At 39.8% G+C, this 17,371-nt stretch overlaps 2 protein-coding genes across 3 annotated transcripts in view; one reads left to right on the plus strand and one right to left on the minus strand.

The window, feature by feature from the left end:
* The window catches only part of gdap1l1 (ganglioside induced differentiation associated protein 1-like 1), a 22,886-nt gene extending 15,278 nt beyond the window's left edge, over positions 1-7,608 (minus strand). Inside the window, exons 1-2 of the mRNA XM_074643387.1 lie at positions 7,493-7,608; positions 7,030-7,403 (exon numbers count right to left, since the gene is read on the minus strand). Of these exons, the coding sequence (XP_074499488.1) occupies positions 7,030-7,209 (180 nt within the window). The 5' untranslated portion in view covers positions 7,210-7,403; positions 7,493-7,608. The remainder of the gene's footprint in view (positions 1-7,029; positions 7,404-7,492) is intronic.
* Positions 7,609-9,143: 1,535 nt separating this feature from the next.
* Positions 9,144-17,371, plus strand: part of jph2 (junctophilin 2) — a 28,102-nt gene continuing 19,874 nt past the window's right edge. The window contains exons 1-3 of one of the 2 annotated variants that reach the window (XM_074643360.1): positions 9,144-9,192; positions 11,353-11,760; positions 15,634-16,450. In XM_074643360.1, the coding sequence (XP_074499461.1) occupies positions 11,382-11,760; positions 15,634-16,450 (1,196 nt within the window). In that variant the 5' untranslated portion in view covers positions 9,144-9,192; positions 11,353-11,381. Of the gene's footprint in view, positions 9,193-10,251; positions 11,761-15,633; positions 16,451-17,371 lie in introns of those variants that run through there. The other variant, XM_074643361.1, reaches the window with a different exon arrangement.

Raw genomic sequence — 17,371 nt, forward strand, 5'->3', positions numbered from 1 at the left:
GCCTTCAGGTAACATAAAAACGCTAAAGGCTCTCTCTAGAGCCAGTGTTTTGTTTGTCCGTTCTGGGCTACTGTAGAAACATGGCGGAGCAACATGGCGGACTCCGTGAAGAGGACCCGCTCCCTAAATATGAAGGACTAATTCTGAGCTAACGAAAACACAACGATTATTAGTTTCAGGTGATTATACACTAATGAAAACATGGTTATGAATATTATATTACATTTCTACTAATAGATCCCTCGAAATGTTACACACTGCTCCTTTAAGTAAGATTTTGAGGTACTCACACTTTACTTGAGTATTTCTATTTCATTCTGCTTTATACTTCTACTCCACTACATTTAGCTGCAGTTACTAGTTAAAAGATTAAGGTTTTTACAAATAATACACTTAAATACAACATATTGTTAGACATTAAATTAATGTGACACCCTACAAAAAAAGCAGTGTCTAGTTCTTCTCACATGGTTTCATTTAAATAACTATTTGAGGCCCAAAGAGGTAAAAGTGTCCAATTAAAAAAAAAAATCACAAAAAAAGCAAAGATAAGGGAAAGGGAGAGAAAGATAAATACAAATTTGTTTAGTATAATTTTTCTTTCCTACCACATTATTTATCTCATGACACCCCAGATTTATGTTATGACCCTTCTTTGGGGGCAGAAGTTGGTTTAGAAACTTTTGAATGAGGGGACACAGATGCAAATAAGGGAGGTACAAATGTGTTAAGACTTAAATGTAATGCCCTGGTTCTTGGTAATAATAAACTGTCAGTTATGTACATAGTCAGTGTAATACATAAATGCCAAATAAACAACTTTGACAGTGGTGGAGAGAGGGTTTTACAGTTAGGCCTTGAATTTATGTTTTTATTTTATTTTACTATTATTTAACCATTATTTTAGCAGCAATATTTCCAATTGAGATTCAAAATATTTTTTCAAGGAGTGCTGGCCAAGACGGCAGCATAAAAAATTTCACATAAAAGAATAAACAACAGAAAAAAACAGCAAAGAAGTTAAAACATAAGACATTTCACATAAAAGAAACAACTGAGTAAAAACAAACGTTATAGCAGTTAAACACCTAGTTTTCAGGCATTTTGAGAAGAAAAAGACAATAGAAACGCATGATTTATGCAACGTTACTGTCGGTCTCCCCTTACTGTCTGGTCCCACGCTCTTGAATCGCTATTTGAATGTAATGAGAGAGGAAGCGATCGGGAAAACAGGAAGACGCAGATAGTAAACTAAAATATTATTTATTATTTTATTATTATTTATTAATTTTGAAAATTGTTAGGCCTTCAAGGAAGGCTAGCAGGCCCTGACGGTTTGCCACTGAACTTTAAATATCCTAAGATTAAATAATATAAATAAATATCGCTATTTGCAACTCCAAATAGTCTGCAGCCATGGACAGATTATGAGACAACAGGCCAATAAAAAAAGGTCCTCAACCCCTCCTACAACTAAGCAAAACACCCAGACTGAAAGATGTGCTTTTTTTTTTTAATCCCTTTGTGGTCGTCCGATTGACTTTCCAACAAGAATTGTTCACAGTCATCTCATAGATAACCTCTGGTCCAGGGGCCCCTGGGCCTTTTTCCCCGTCAGACCCATTCAGTAATCCATCCATGATACTGATAAGCCAAACACCTAGAGTATCACCTTCTGACTCTGGCATGGGAGCATCCTGGCCCTGGTTTGAAGGTGGCCGACCCTTAATGTAGGCTGGGGACCAGTGGACTATATATAAAGTAGTTAAAACTCGCTCCACCTCAACAATAAAATGCTGCTTACACATTGCTGCATTGGGATTAACAAATATAATTTTATTTTACTGCCAATACTTCTTTACTTGTCCTTGAGTAAGACTTTGTATACAGGACTTTTACTAAAGTAAAAGGTCTGAATACTTCTTCCTTCCACCATTGGTTGTTAATGCATCATTTTATTGAAGCTAACTCTTAAAGGACTGACCAGATACCTGCGGGGTAACATGACACGCTGCCCTCTACACAGACAGAAAACAGCAGAGTGTTAGAGCCCCACAGAAGGTGTATTGAGGGTGTAAATCTCGAACCTGCAGGCTCTATTGATCTGTGAAGCTGGCCTCTTACTGCAGGGTACTGAGCCCCAATCTGTCTCTATCTTTATCATATCTGTTGTATTCACAATACATCTCTCGTGTGAGGGAGATGAATGCACTGTATGGCCTACTTCAGGCCATGGGAGCACACTTACAGTTAGTTGTGAAGCATTATAAACACAGAGGAGGATAACGGAAGTGTCGTGCAGGAGAAAATCAAAGGCTCAGCTTCCCTCTCCTCCTCTGGAACTTGCTGAGGCATACACAGACCTGTAAATAATCCCCCTGAACATCTGATGACGATATTGTCTTCACAGGGTTGTTGATCTGTTGGAGAAGTGACTCCCTTTGTCATCATCACTTGCTCACTGTCTCATTGCCAATGTGTTAATTGTCTTTTTAAAGAAAGGAAAAGTGTTTTCATGTCACACAAGATTGACTAAATATATCTTTCAAGGTGCTGCGGAGATACTTTGACCAATCACGTTGCAAGCATTTGTGTTGCATTAAGGCCCAAAATATTCAGTTCAATTCTGGTGGAGTGAGCAACCTAGTGCTTGGCCTCTTAATCTCATAAAAGCCATCCCCATCAGCTTGCATAACAACAAATGTCACACACCGCAAATACATCAAATCAGGAATTCAGCGCCGCAATTCTACTGAAATCCATGTGTTTTGTTCTAAAAATGAATGCATGCCCAATAGTCTGCTCAGTGACAGCAGTCACACATGATCGTGAAGTCACTTCAGCTACTCCAGCCACAGGACTGAAACGATAATCATGACAGTGAGCCTGGTGTTTACCCTTTACTGAGTGACAACCGGCACAATCAGCGACTCAGATTTCAGTGGCTGTGAGCCAACAATCGAGTCTTATAAGTGACGTACCGACATGAGACTGAGACTCAAGGTTGTTGAAGAGGAATCTACTGTAACACACCATCTTTCAGTTGATAGAGACAGAGCTAGAGCTGTTTGGAGCCATATATAGTGATGGTGCATGCATTGAGCCACTTATCATGACAAAAATATTTAACTATCCTTATCCTATAGTATGGTGTGTAATAAATAGGGCTAATTTGTTTTAACATCACACATTTTTTTAACGCATTAACGCAACTTGCAATTTTTAATTTGTAGCAGGCTCAGTTTTAAAGCTAGAGTGAAGATACTGGCATCATATGAAACTACAAAAACCTAAGAAATCCATTGGTACCAACAAATGTCACATTTGCTTGTCTAGAAGGAAGCTAAATAACGCTCCAAACTTATGCAAAATTTTGGCGAGGAAAAACTGGCATGGCCCTTTTCAAAGGGGTCCCTTGACCTCTGACCTCAAGATGTGTGAATGAAAATGGGTTCTATGGGTTCCAATGCGTCTCCCCTTTACAGACATGCCCACTTTATGATAATCCCTGTTGGGTTTGAGATTGCCATGTTATGATTTGAGCATATTTGTTATGCTAAATGCAGTGCCTGTGAGGGTTTCTGGACAATATTTGACATTGTTTTGTGTTGTTAATTGATTTTGTTTTTTTCCTTAAAAAATGACTCAAAAAATTAATCAATAATCAAAGTAGTTGATCGACTGACCAAGCGATTAATCAACAAATCGTTTCAGCTCTAAAACGCACATATATGAATCATAAGAGTGTTTACACATAAGGCACAGATGGAGGTCAGTGAACAAGAGATGAAGCACCAATCGTCATTTCATAACAGTGAATGTGCATTTTTTTTAAAGAGGAACTCCAGCTATTTAGTATTGCACTTCCATAAATTTGGGAAACTTACAAGAAACAGATTTAAAAACAGAAATTGTCAAAATCGCAGCAGCAGAGGCCAAGATGTCCTGACTTTTAGTCCCTAATATGGATCAAGCTCCATAAACACTAGATCCTACGTTTCCCATAATGCAACTCGATAATGCCTTTAAGGGACACCTCGTTCAAAATCCCATTGACATTTGTAACAACGCAAATGACTAAAATTCCAGCCTAGGAACAGAGCCTTCCTAAACAGTATGTTGTGTTGTTCACTCCATATGTTTAAATAAGGATAGCATTATTTTTAGCTATCTAATATCGTTGTTTATTTCATATATCTGTATTTTAGACGCTCTATGCCTAACGCTGAGTCCATGAGTGAGTAGAGGGGCCAGCTGTTTCAGACATCATCTTCAGACGACTGTAATCACCAGGGCTACAACTTACAATTATTTTCATTATCGCTTAATCCAACAATTATTTTCTTGATTAATGCTTTAGTTTATGAAATGTAGTGAAATATGTTAAACACAACTTCCCAGAGCTCAAAATGACATTCTTAAACTGCTTCTGTTTTTCGACAAACAGTCCAAAACAGAAACATATATTATTTACGATCATATTCAACAAAAAAACAAGCAACAAATCCTCATATACAAGAAACTGGAGTCTGCAAATATTTGGCTTTTTTGCATTACAAATTATGATTAAACAATTAACGACAAAAAACTATTATCAAAATAGTTTCCAATTAAATTTCTTTGTATCAACTAATTGTTGCAGCTTTAAAAAATAACAGCCGGACAGAGAGGACCGAACACTGTAGACGTATTAAAAGACCGCAGAGATTACAGATAAAAAAGTTGAGGAAATGACTTAAGAAGAGAGCTCTAGTGCATTTTATGGATATGGACGAAACCCTATGACGACATAAATACCTGTGTGAATTGTAGTTGCTGTAGTTTTTCTGCGCTCACAAAGTAAAATCACAACGGTTTCAGTTTCTAATTGCAAATGCTGCAGTGCATGCTAGTTTGTCTGAGAATATCGAAAGTAAACCCCAAAACTAGCGTAATCATATCAGAAAGACTGATGAAACAAATGCTGAATGAGAGATTACATTGAGTTATAGAAGCTAGTGGAACAGAGGCTACACAGGACGTGACGTCAGGACTTTGGCACTAAATTAGACCCTATCTGTCTGGTAAATATATCATGTATTAACTCCACACCCCTAGTTTGAAACACAGAATTAGGCTGCGTTCCAAATAGCATACCTTTTCTTTTTACTTTTAGTTCGTACTGCAGCTGCCCTTACAAAGTATGTACTGCATGCAGTATGCATACAATTGAGACATACTACTTTGTCATAATATTGCGCCTTGAACTTTGACCCTCTTGCTCATATATCCGTTGCGCAGAGGATTGTGGGTCAGAATAGCCAGAAAAGCAGTCTGGCATGCAAACTGCAATATGCGACCGGATGTTGTAGGACATCCTGGTATTTTTAGCATACTGCATTTGACACACTATGTATTGAGACATAATACATATTTTGCTGGGATACTAAATAGTATGGTAGTATGGGTAATGGAATGCACAGGCTGTATTCGAAAGTGCCTAATACATACTACTGACAAACGCAGTATACAGTACACAGGCTACTGCATTGATCAACAAAATTTACTCAAACTGCTTTTTCAGTTACAGCCACAAAACAGTGGAATGATATTCCTACAAATATTAGAATAATGTTAAAAAAGGGTCATATTGTCTCAGCAAGTATCTCTCGTCTCCCGTCAGAGGATGCTCTTTCCCTCGCCTCTTCCCTCGCCACTGCCAGCTGCTCTGTAGCCGGTCTGTATACGCGACTGGCTGGCTCTCAAAGGAGTCAGATAATCACAGGTTCCGTTAATTTTATAATGGAGATTTGTGTTGTGATATTTAAACAAACCATCCGTCAACAAGGAAATAAAAGCCTCTTGTCTACTACACCAGCCTCTTGAGAGAGCTCCGGCCAGCTCATAGCGGGGTTGGTGAGAGTGACTGCCCGGCTGGCTAGGTAGTGACCCCGGCAGGCGCTGGCTAGCTGTCCCGGCAGTTTGTGGAGCTTTTAAACTCCAAAAACACTGGAGCAAATGTTCGATTTGCCATCTAATACCGTAAAACTGCCAATATTCAAAATCTACACAGTTGATTTCTTGCCTCAAAAATATTCAGAGGTGAATTTTGTGAAAATAGCAACGAAAAATGTAAAAACAAACGTGCAGTTTTTGGCGGCTGTTATTGTTCCAGCGCTTTGCATTGTGGGATACAGTACTCGACGTAGACTGATCTGATGCATACTGAAGATTTTTTCCAAATCAGTATGACATCCAGATATTTTGGCATACTGTAGATTTTGCTTTTGTTTGCATCCTGCATAATACATGCTACATTTTGGCCTCCAATATGACTAGTAAACTGAACTTTATGTGTAAAATTGTTTTAGTGCCCCTTTAATACACATGCTGCTTGTGAAGTAAAGCCCTGTGGATCAGACATAAGAGTCCAAAGCCTTCCTGTATAGCTTCATACTGGTTGTTATTGGGAATGAATCGTGTCTGCTTTCAGAGTTTTGATAGCTTGATTTTATCACACATGCTCATCTCATAAGGTACAGGTTGTACTGTCTGGTAACCAAAGGTAGACTTAAAAATAACAACATATGGTACGATTCAGCTGCAGAAGGGGGAGGATGGTCCTTTGGTTTGTTTTGCACATCATTTCAATCAATTATTTAGGATGTCATGTGTCAAGAGCACATAGATTGTGGCCACATTACCAGCCATAGGGAGACAGAACTGCTTCGACATGTCAATAAACGGTGGAAGATATGGTGAGATATGAGGGGGGTTAAATAAACAGAATATGGTCCAGCTGTATGTCGAGGAAATGAGCCCCCATGCTGCAGCGCTTCTCTAAACGTCTCAAACGAGAGATCTGCCCAGCTGCAGGATCATATTCATATTCCGGAGGTATATGTGCAGGAATAAATATGCACCGAACAAACATGTTTTCATAACAAACAAACAGAGGGAGCTGCACGCTGTAGCATCATGCAAAGAGACGTGGATGGAGCCACCTCCATTTTCAAGCTCTGCTCTGCTCCTTTTTTTTTTTTTTTTTACCTTTTGGGAGGTGAAAGACTGCGTCCAGTGGTACAAAACGAGCCTGTCTTTATTGAAGGGTTTGAGCTCTGCCATCGGTTCTTCGCACTCCTCCCCGTCTGTGATTTTGCCGTCCTCGTCCATGGCTGAGATGGGCCACCAGCTACAGTTGGTGGGGGTAACATGGTTGGAAGACGCCATGACAGAGCGTTTTGTGCGTGTGGAGGAGAGGAGAGGAGAGAGGAGGGAGAGAAGAGGAGAGAGAGAGAGAGAGAGAGAGAGAGAGAGAGAGAGGATTTCAGCAGCTCGAGCTCAGCATCATCGGTTCACGCGGCAGCATCAGCACCAGCACCAGTATCGGACAGCTCTCCGGTGCTGAAATCAGCATCCAGCTCCTGAATGAAAACAGATTTTTTTTTTTAAATCATAAAGAAAATCCATATGCAAATATTTACTTACTCGAGCATGCTGCTGCTGTACTTACAAGTCAATCAACGTGTAACCGTATTACATCACATGATGAGCTGCACGCACAAACATGCGCGGTGGAAGCCCAGTGGAGGAGCGTCTCAGTGGAAGGTCAAGCGGCTCTCTGTAAGGACATGGAGGCTGGAGTACATATAGTACAGGGTTATAGTGGCAGGGTTAGATGCTGTACATTGTATACGCCTACACGTGCAATTGTTGCAAAAAAACTAACAAAAAAGTAGCCTGAAAGGAAATGCCAATAGATATTCTCAACATGTGCATGGGCCTATAATATCTATCTATCAAAAGTGAAAATTTAAATAAAACAAGTGAAAATGACTCACAGTGTCTCTGAATGTAGGAAAGATAGATTACATCTTTCACATAAGATAGTGCAGAAGTGCAGCTCTTACAAATAGTACTTTTTATATACACAACTAGAGCATTTAGAGCTAATAAGTTATCCTTTTCTGAGCACTTGAGGGTTTTATTTTGGATTGTATTGGAATGCAATTTAGCAGTCAAATTAATAATATGAATAAAAAACATGATTTTGAAGCTTTACCATTCATATACATAAACATGTATGCAATATCAACATGTGCGTGGGCCTACAATTTCTGTAGTGGAAAGTAGGCCTAAATAAGCTATTTTTTTACTCAACTTGCCACTTTTATTATATTGGACCTGATCACTCTTCCATTATATCACAAGGAGTCTCTTGAACATGAACTCATATATCCTGTGACTTCCCTGCACTATGGACTATTTCCTATGACCTCCTATGTATTTTGTTTTTATCTGAGCTGTGCCAGTGTTTGTTTGTTTGTTTGTTTGTTTGTTTGTTGTTGTTTTTTATTATTCTTATTGTTGTGTTTGTGAAAATAAGAAAACCCAATAAACATATTATTAAAAAAAACAAAAAAACAACAGCTTGCCACTTTTGCTGCTTTATATTCCCATTGAAAGAGTAAGAGTTTTCATAAAAAAAAACACAACCTGATAAACTACAATGCATTTTAAGGCTAAACTAGTAGTTTCCAATGTTTTTGTCTACTGGCACCTTAGGCTGCAACAAAAAAACACAGTGTCCAGTTGGGAGGCCTATCACAGGTCCTTCATTCCTGCAGCTGTCAGACTCCACAACCAGCACTGCTCCCAGTAGACCACTTACACTTACACACCAAAAACTGACAATAACCTGATATTTTCAGGTGGAATTTCATTTCATTCTCACTGTGCAATATCATTTTCCACTTGTGTAATTTTGTTATTAGTCTGTTTATTGTCAATACTGTATATACTGCTTCTATTTTATACTTCCTTCTAGAATGGTAAATGGTTCATATTGTGTTACACTTTGTTTAGCTCTTTTTACTGTGTTAGTTGATGCATCTTGTTTTTTGCACTATCCCCTTTGCTGCTGTATACTGCAAACTTCCCCACTGTGGGACTAATAAAGGATTAGTTTATCTTATCTTATCTTATCTTAGTTACTGGCAGAAGTTGCTCTTTCTACCAATGTAGCATTATACTCCTGTTACATTTTTGGACTCATGGTGGACAGTTTAAAATCAAAAATAGTATAAAAAATCGATGGTTCTTCTTCTTCCTTGTCAAAAGCAAGCGGGCGCCTACATTACCCACAATGCAACTGTACCTGCCGGCAGTTCAGCGGGAGATTCGGGTGTGTTGTCATGGTAGCAACGGCTAATGGTAGGCCTACTTCTTCTTCCATCACTGCTCATTAAGAGATATATTCCTCAAAATTTAACACAGTTTACATTTTTTTCGAGTAACTCTGCTTATGAATACTTTTACCTGTGATACTTAGCTAGCCAAGCACATTTAGCTGCTAGGCTAATACTTGATAGCCCTTTTTACTTATGTAATGTTAGGATTTTAATGCATGGCTTCTACTTGTAAGTTAATTGACTGATTTCATAATAAAATAGGCATATTGGTATTTTACTTAAGTATAGGAGATGAGCCTAATCCAGCCAACATTTGTATGTGGGGCCTTTGTGGGTGGTAAATGGGCTTAAAAATGGGATTGTCCATAGGTTCAATAATGGCCCCGTGCCAATTGCCCTTCTGGGTTTCATGCAGGACTACAATGGGTGTTATATGGGCCCAATCTGGGCAACATAAACCAAAACCCATCTCATCTGAAATATGGGTTGTAAGTGGGTTTGTCCACAGTTTCCATGTTGGCCCCATGCACTAATTTCCCAGTGGTGACCCAACTAGGACCCACACGGGTAGCCCACATGGAGAGCCCATTTGGGACCAACTTAGTTGACCCAAGTGGGCGCCATTTGTGTTGTCCATTCTGAGCCCATGCACTAATTTCCCATTAGTGACCCACCTAGAACCCACTTCGGTAGCCCACATGGGCACCAACTTAGTTGACCCAAGTGGGCGCCATTTGTGTTGCCCATTCTGAGCCCAAGCACTAATTTCCCATTAGTGACCCAACTAGAACCCACTTGGGTAGCCCACAGCCCATGTGGGACCAACTTAGTTGATCCAAGTGGGCCCCAGATAAGATGTCCATTTTGGGCCCATACCCACTTGGTACCCAGGTACCCCGAGCATAACCCATGTGGGGCCCACATAACCATGTTGGCTGGGAACTTACTACTTCTTCCACTGCTGCTCATTAGTACTCCAAAAAGTTTAGCTAACACAGTCTATGGAGGGAAATTTATATATTTATAATGCAGTTAGAGACATTTCCCAGCAGGGGGAGTGAATATGGTGAAGTACATTACAATACTGCTATGTCCCATAATGAAAAAACATTCACTCCCACCACTGTTTGTTAATTAAATTAGGTTGCAATGTAAAATAAAACTGATTAATGAGTGGACACGTAGTAAATTATATATTGTGCAAGTAGACTCATGTAGTTGTCAAGCAAACTATAACTATTATTTATGAAAATCAAATCATTCTATCTATTTAGGATTCAGCTTTTATAGTAAAACAACAGGCCATCTCTAAAAAGACTGTAATGATAATCAGACAGCACCATAAGAGACAGGCCTATACAAAGGCGTCCTATACTGTGAAATAAAGTTATTATAATCTCAACCACAGACACACACATGCTGTGATTTCCTATTGGGAGTATTGTAGAAAAAAATATTAGATTATATATATGAGACCATAGAGGAACATCAGTGGGGAAATTACAGAGATGTATCTACTTTCATTTATCTCTCTTTCATCAAGCTTTAATGGCCTTTATTACCTAATAATTACTGCATTAACTGCAGGGCAAAACTTCTAGAGAGCAGAGTCCCCCTGAATGGCATGTACTTCAGCCCCCGAGGTGGCAAGACTCTGGCATGGCTCCTTGCAGGCAGCAGAGTAAGGATTGGGTTGTATTTTTGGAAGGGTGTGTGTGTGTGGATTGGTCGCCTTGTTAGGTCTGCTGAAATATTTCCAACAGCAGCGACTGTCAGGAGATAGCTGGGTGGCAGGGACAGGGGGAAAAGGGGCTTTTCTCTGTGGCCACCTGGAAAAAGCCATGTTAAGATCAGTGGCTTGTCAAGACAGAAATAATTCCATTTAATAACCCAGTCATCCAAACTTGCAACACAGCATTATTCTGGAGAAAGAGAAGATTGATAAGTGAAATCCAAGAAGAAGAAGAAGAAGAAGAAGAAGACACTGGAGTGAAAGAGGATAAAGTTATAAAGTGTGAAGAAGTTCGCTCATGGACAAATCTCCAAACCAGCTCCAAAAGAAGAAACCCCCACAAGTTCAGTACCAAGGATATCTCCAATCAGTTTTAATGTCAGGTGAAGGTGAGGTCAGACTGACGGAGCTTGTATCTTTAGCCAGGTAACAGACTAACTTTACTTTCAGATCGGTGCGTCATTGGGCTGCGGTGAGGCATGAGTGGAGGTCGCTTTGAGTTTGACGACGGCGGAGCTTATTGCGGAGGCTGGGAGGGAGGCAAAGCCCACGGCCATGGCATCTGCACCGGACCCAAGGGCCAGGGAGAGTTCTCCGGCTCCTGGAACTACGGCTTCGAGGTGGTGGGAGTCTACACCTGGCCCAGTGGGAACACCTACGAGGGCTACTGGTCGCAGGGCAAGCGTCACGGCCTGGGAGTAGAAACCAAAGGACACTGGATTTACAAAGGGGAATGGACTCATGGCTTCAAAGGGAGATATGGCATCCGGATCAGTGTTGGCAGTGGAGCAAAATATGAAGGAACATGGAATAATGGGCTTCAGGATGGATATGGAACAGAAACATATGCTGATGGAGGTGAGATTTACAAACGGAGACGTTTGACTTTTTTTTTTATAATGCAAAAAAAAAAAAAAAAAACTGGTGGAAGAAGTACTCAGATTTATTTATTCATTTATTTAAAAAGGATCCCCATAAGCTGATACCAATGGCACCAGCTAGTCTTCCTGGGGTTCCGAAATCAAGTACATTAATTTATCACATACATATTATATACATCATATTTGTGTTACATTAATAACATTACAATTTTCCAAACATATATAAATTTCACATTCATACACAATCTTCCACAACCATTTAGCCTCAAGGCCCATCATCAGGGAAAGGGAACAAAAGAAAAAACATTCATGACCAACACTGGACTATCGATCAGCTGCTTAAGTAATGTATTCGTAGATGGTATTTGATAGATCCTTTAGCTAATTAAGTAAAACTAACAATAACTGTAATATAAGTAAAAGTCTTAACAGTTATTTCCCTTTGAAATGTAGTGGAATAGATACATAAAGTAGCATAACACTGAAACACTTGAGTAAAGTACCATGAAATAGTTCTTCAAATACAGTACTTGAGTAAATGTATCCTACTTTGTTACCTTCCACCACTGGAGCTCAGCATTAAGCTTATGTGATTACACTGTGGGGGAAGATGTATTCAGATCTTAAAAGTAACAGACTTACCAAAATGTATAAATACTCAAGTAAAAGTTCTGCATTCAAAGAATAATTTCACTAAAAGTACAAAAGTATTGAATCAAATTATACTTAAAGTAGGCCTGGTTAAGGTGGAGCCCATTTTATCAATATATTTTTGATCTAAAAATAAATAAGTAAATGCATTATATTTTATTTAATGATACATTTTTATTTTAATTACTTCGTATGTTACTGGTAGCTTATGAATTTCCATCTAGGGATCAATAAAGTCTTATATTATGATTATATTTTGTATTATTCATCTGAAAGGTAACTACAATTATCAAATAAATAGTGGCGTAAAAAGCTTCTGAAGTACAGTAGAAGTAGTAGTAAATGGAAATACTCCAATACTTAGGTACAACACTTGAGTAAATGTAATTAGTTACTCTCCACCTCTGAAATGTGTATGTGCATTCAAATTGTAGTTGCATCAGATGTAGCATTCAGATCTTAAGTGACTCATAATTAATTACACTAGTTTAATTAATGAAAATGCATTATATTTTATTTTTTGATCATGTGTTTCATATATATATATCATATGTCTAAAATCTGAACCTGCAAAGTAAATAATAAGATAAATGTCAGCTAAATGTAGTGGAGTAAAACAAAGGCGCATAAAATGGAAATACAGGAGTAAAGAAGTACAGTACTTGAGTAAAACATTACTTTCCACCACTGGATTATACTACAGTGTGGTTATTTTATGAAAAGATGATAACTAAATCATGCAGCACCAAGACCAAAACCCCTCAAGCCAAGTGTGACCATATGGTCCGTTGCACCAAGTTCATTGCAGGAGACGTGGAGACAAATAAAAACAGAGCAGCAGCCTCATGATCCTCATGGACGTTTATGATGTCTGTGTGTAACCAGAAGAAAATATCACCCTGCTGCTGTCAGTCAAGAGGTGTTCAAAGCCTGTTGGAAATCAAACCGTACAGGAATCTTTCCATTTTGTTAAACTACACCATCAAGGAATTCAAAACTTTTACTGAAGTAAAAGTAGGAATACTGACATGTAAAAAGCTCTGCATTCAAAACATGACCTACTAAAATGTACTGAAAGTTCTAATTATGCAGAAAGATGTATTCATTATATATTATATTATTATCTTATGTTACTGATTGATTACTGTGTAAGCAGGACTTTCATGTTGTAGCCTGTGTAAGTAAAGTTACTATTGACTACTTACATATACAGTGTAGACACATTGTTGTGTAGTTATATGCATCATATTTATACACTAATCAGTTCTTGTTGTGTATGTAAAACCTAAAATCTGCAAAGTAACTAAAGCTGTCAGATAAATGTAGTGTAGTAAAATTAGTCAAATATAAAGTAGCATAATACGTAAATACTCAAATAAAGGACAAGTACCTTTAAATTGTTCTTTACTTGAGTAAATTAACTTCTTTACTTTCCACCACTGATAAAGGTTATCTCAAGCGAGGTCACAAACAATCCTGGAACATTTGAAGTGACGTTTTGATAGATACTCCCTGGAAGCTTCTGGTGTACAGCTATCCTCCAGCTCATCCATTTCACTGTGTAGAGGAAACTAAATAGGTTAGACAACTAAATAGGCTAGACAAATAAAATTGATTGTGTTGATCTCTGCTTGTACAATAGCAGTGGTTCCCCTCTTTAACAGCTGACTCATCAGCTTTGAAGCCCAGTCTAGTGGAAGTTGCGGTGGGGGATGTGATAGCACCAGATGTCAAGATGTAATAATAGCCCACAGGCCCCATGCCCTCCTGGCCTCACGGGCTGAGGCCTAGCTGTCACTATAATCCACACTCGTGTCAATTTTAGCATGAGACCGGACCTCAAGATGACTTGTCAGTGAGAGGCATTAATGAACTTTTCACACTAAAGATATCCATGACACACTGGCAGGAATATAAGGACGGGTGGTTTTATATGGAGTGAACTATTTTCACTCCACGCCATGTTTCAAAGTCTTCAGCCATGCTAGCAGCTCTGTGAGGCTGTAGACTAAATGCTAACACCAGCATGCTAACATGCTCACAATGACAATGCTAGCATGCTAATATTAAGCAGGTTAATGTTCACCAGGTTCACCGTCTTAGCGTGTTAGCATGCTACAATTAGCTAATAGAGTGCTACGGGAATGAGTCCTAAATCTCGGAAATGAGTTAGCATTTTAGCACTTCCGGTTCCCTCGTCCGGAAGTCAATGTTTTTTTTGGATGGGTTTTTGGTTAGATGACTGAAGTAAGGTCTGTGGCTAATACAAGCTGAAGAGATTTTAACGTTTTGGTCTGGAAAATAAAATACATTAATATATACCCCACCTGTGAATTTTGAAGCCTTTATGTGTCTTCAAAAAGACGTTTGTTAACAAGTTGCTAAATGAGACTACTAAGCATCATCACCCTGACTCGTCCGCCTTTACAGCCTCGCTGTGTATACTCGCACTCATGCGACCGTGGTGTAGTTCGTTTATAGCCTAACGTTAGCTTTTTACTTCTGGCGATTGCATTTACACTTCAAAAATCATAAAACTGGTGTTCATTTGTGAAGCTTATCTTGCTGAACAAAATGTGTAAGTATCATAAACGTTTGTTTGCCACAGAGCTTATTTTCTGCAATAATCCAAAACACAATGGAAATATCCCATTTGATTTTTGTTGAGGGAACCCAGAGCGATGCTAACTTCCTGGTTGGCCTACAAAAAAACGTCATCCCTGGAGCCCTCTATAAGCACTAAACACAAAGTACAGCTGAGGCTGATGGGAATGTCAGTTTTGTACATATTTGATCATAAACCAAAGTATTGGACAAATTAAAATGTTGACCTGATGATGGCGCTAAAGGAAAAATCAGAGGATCACCAAATATGGGAGGGATTAACTATCTAGAAACCATGAATGTCTGTGCCAATCTTTCACAAGAAGTGAAAACTTTAGTTAGGGATCGCTAGAGGAAAAGTCAAGGGATTACGAAAATCAGTAGGATTCATTCTCTGGGTTTAGTGAATGTTTGTACCAAATTTCATGGCAATCCATCTTATAGTTGTTGAGATATTTCAGTCTGGACCAAAGTGGACAAACCAACCAACAGATTGAAATTGCCATCTAGAGCTACACTAACATGGCTATGAAGTTAGCCTCTGATTGGTCTGTGGTGCAGTTAGAAAAGAATAACTGTTTTCTGATGTTTCCAGGTACTTTCCAGGGTCAGTTCACAGGCGGGATGCGGCACGGCTATGGGGTCCGGCAGAGCGTCCCTTATGGCATGGCAGCAGTCGTCCGCTCCCCTCTTCGTACCTCCTTGACCTCCCTTCGCAGTGAGCATAGCAACGGCACTGTCTTGCAGCAAGACATCCCCATCATCACCACCACCAATGCCTCGGGTGAGGAGATGCCCGTCGCCACCCCTACCCAGTTGGGACCGTCCCGCGGAGGCTTCGCCCTCACTCTCCAGGTGGACCCAGAGGCAGTGAAACCCAAGAAGAAGGGCCTGTTTCGCAGGGGCTCCCTGCTGGGTAAGCTGAAGAAGTCCGACTCGAGCACCTCGCTGTCCAGCCAGAAGAGCAAGATCAGCTTCCTGAGGACAGAATCGGCTCTCAGCTCCAACGCCAGCGACACCAACTCCACCATCAGCATTGGGGACGAGAGCCTGGCCGGAGCCGAGGATTTCCCCCCGGTGGAGGCCGACATTGATGCCACCACCACAGAGGTCTACATGGGCGAGTGGAAGAACGACAAGCGCTCGGGATATGGAATAAGCGAAAGGTCCAGCGGGCTGAAGTACGAGGGCGAGTGGCTGAATAACCAGAGACACGGCTACGGTTGCACCACCTTCGCCGAGGGAGGGAAGGAGGAGGGCAAGTACATGAACAACATGCTGGTGAAGGCCATGAAGAAGAGGATGATCCAGCTGAAGGGAACCAAGATCAGGCAGAAGGTGGAGCGGGCAGTGGAGGGCGCTCAGAGGGGTGCAGCCATCGGCAAGCAGAAGGCAGAGATCGCTGCTTCCAGGTAAGAGCAGATGAGTGGAGACATGATTCTTATTATTACTTTTTCTTGTTTATCAGGGACATATTTATACAGACAAACAGACTCTTGAGTTTTGTCTAGTCCTAGTTTGTACCACTCATGTCTTATTCACAGTACTACGAAGCCACTGATGGTTCACGCTGGGAATCTTTTCTTCAACTTCTTTTGTGTTCCCCCTGATCCATAGGAACAGTAGTGTGTTGGTCAAGTCCAGTTATAATACACTGCCAGTTTAGGGGAACGCTCTGAAGATACATGAGGCATTTATTGCTCATTACTCCTTTCAAAAGGCAAACTGTACACAACTACCGGCTGTGAGCACAGCTGCAGCTGCTCTGTCTGGCTGTGGTGGATGTGATTATTGCTGAGACTACAGCTGCACCTGTGGTTGAATGACAGCTACAGCCTCATTCTATCGCTATAGTCATCATCACATCTACAGTCCATCTCAATCAGCCTCGTATATGTATACTATATCGTAATATAGCTCAGCCTTTCTCTGTGGATCAGAGGGATTACAAAACTCAATGCAAGGGAATGCCAACGTATCTCCAAAAATCTTTTCTGACCTTTCAGGGGTTCCGTATAGCATCTGTGTATTTCTAAAAAAATAATTACCTGGTGAACTTTGAAAAACGCTAAAAGGTTATTTAACAAATACTTAAAAGGTATTCCAGATTACACAAAGACTCTTCTAACCATTTGGATTAAAAGATATTCAGTCTGCTACACACACATACACAAAACATTTTTTTAACCCGTTTCTCGAGTTGTGCCTCTTTTTCCAAATACAAAGATGTTAGCTAGAAATGACACAGTATGTCCATGCTCATTTGTACGACATTAACATTTTTATTATCCATTTTTATTGATATGATATCTATTGATGTTGCATTGTATCAT

Source organism: Sebastes fasciatus, chromosome 8 (assembly GCF_043250625.1).
Source record: "Sebastes fasciatus isolate fSebFas1 chromosome 8, fSebFas1.pri, whole genome shotgun sequence".
Classification (NCBI taxonomy): domain Eukaryota; kingdom Metazoa; phylum Chordata; class Actinopteri; order Perciformes; family Sebastidae; genus Sebastes; species Sebastes fasciatus.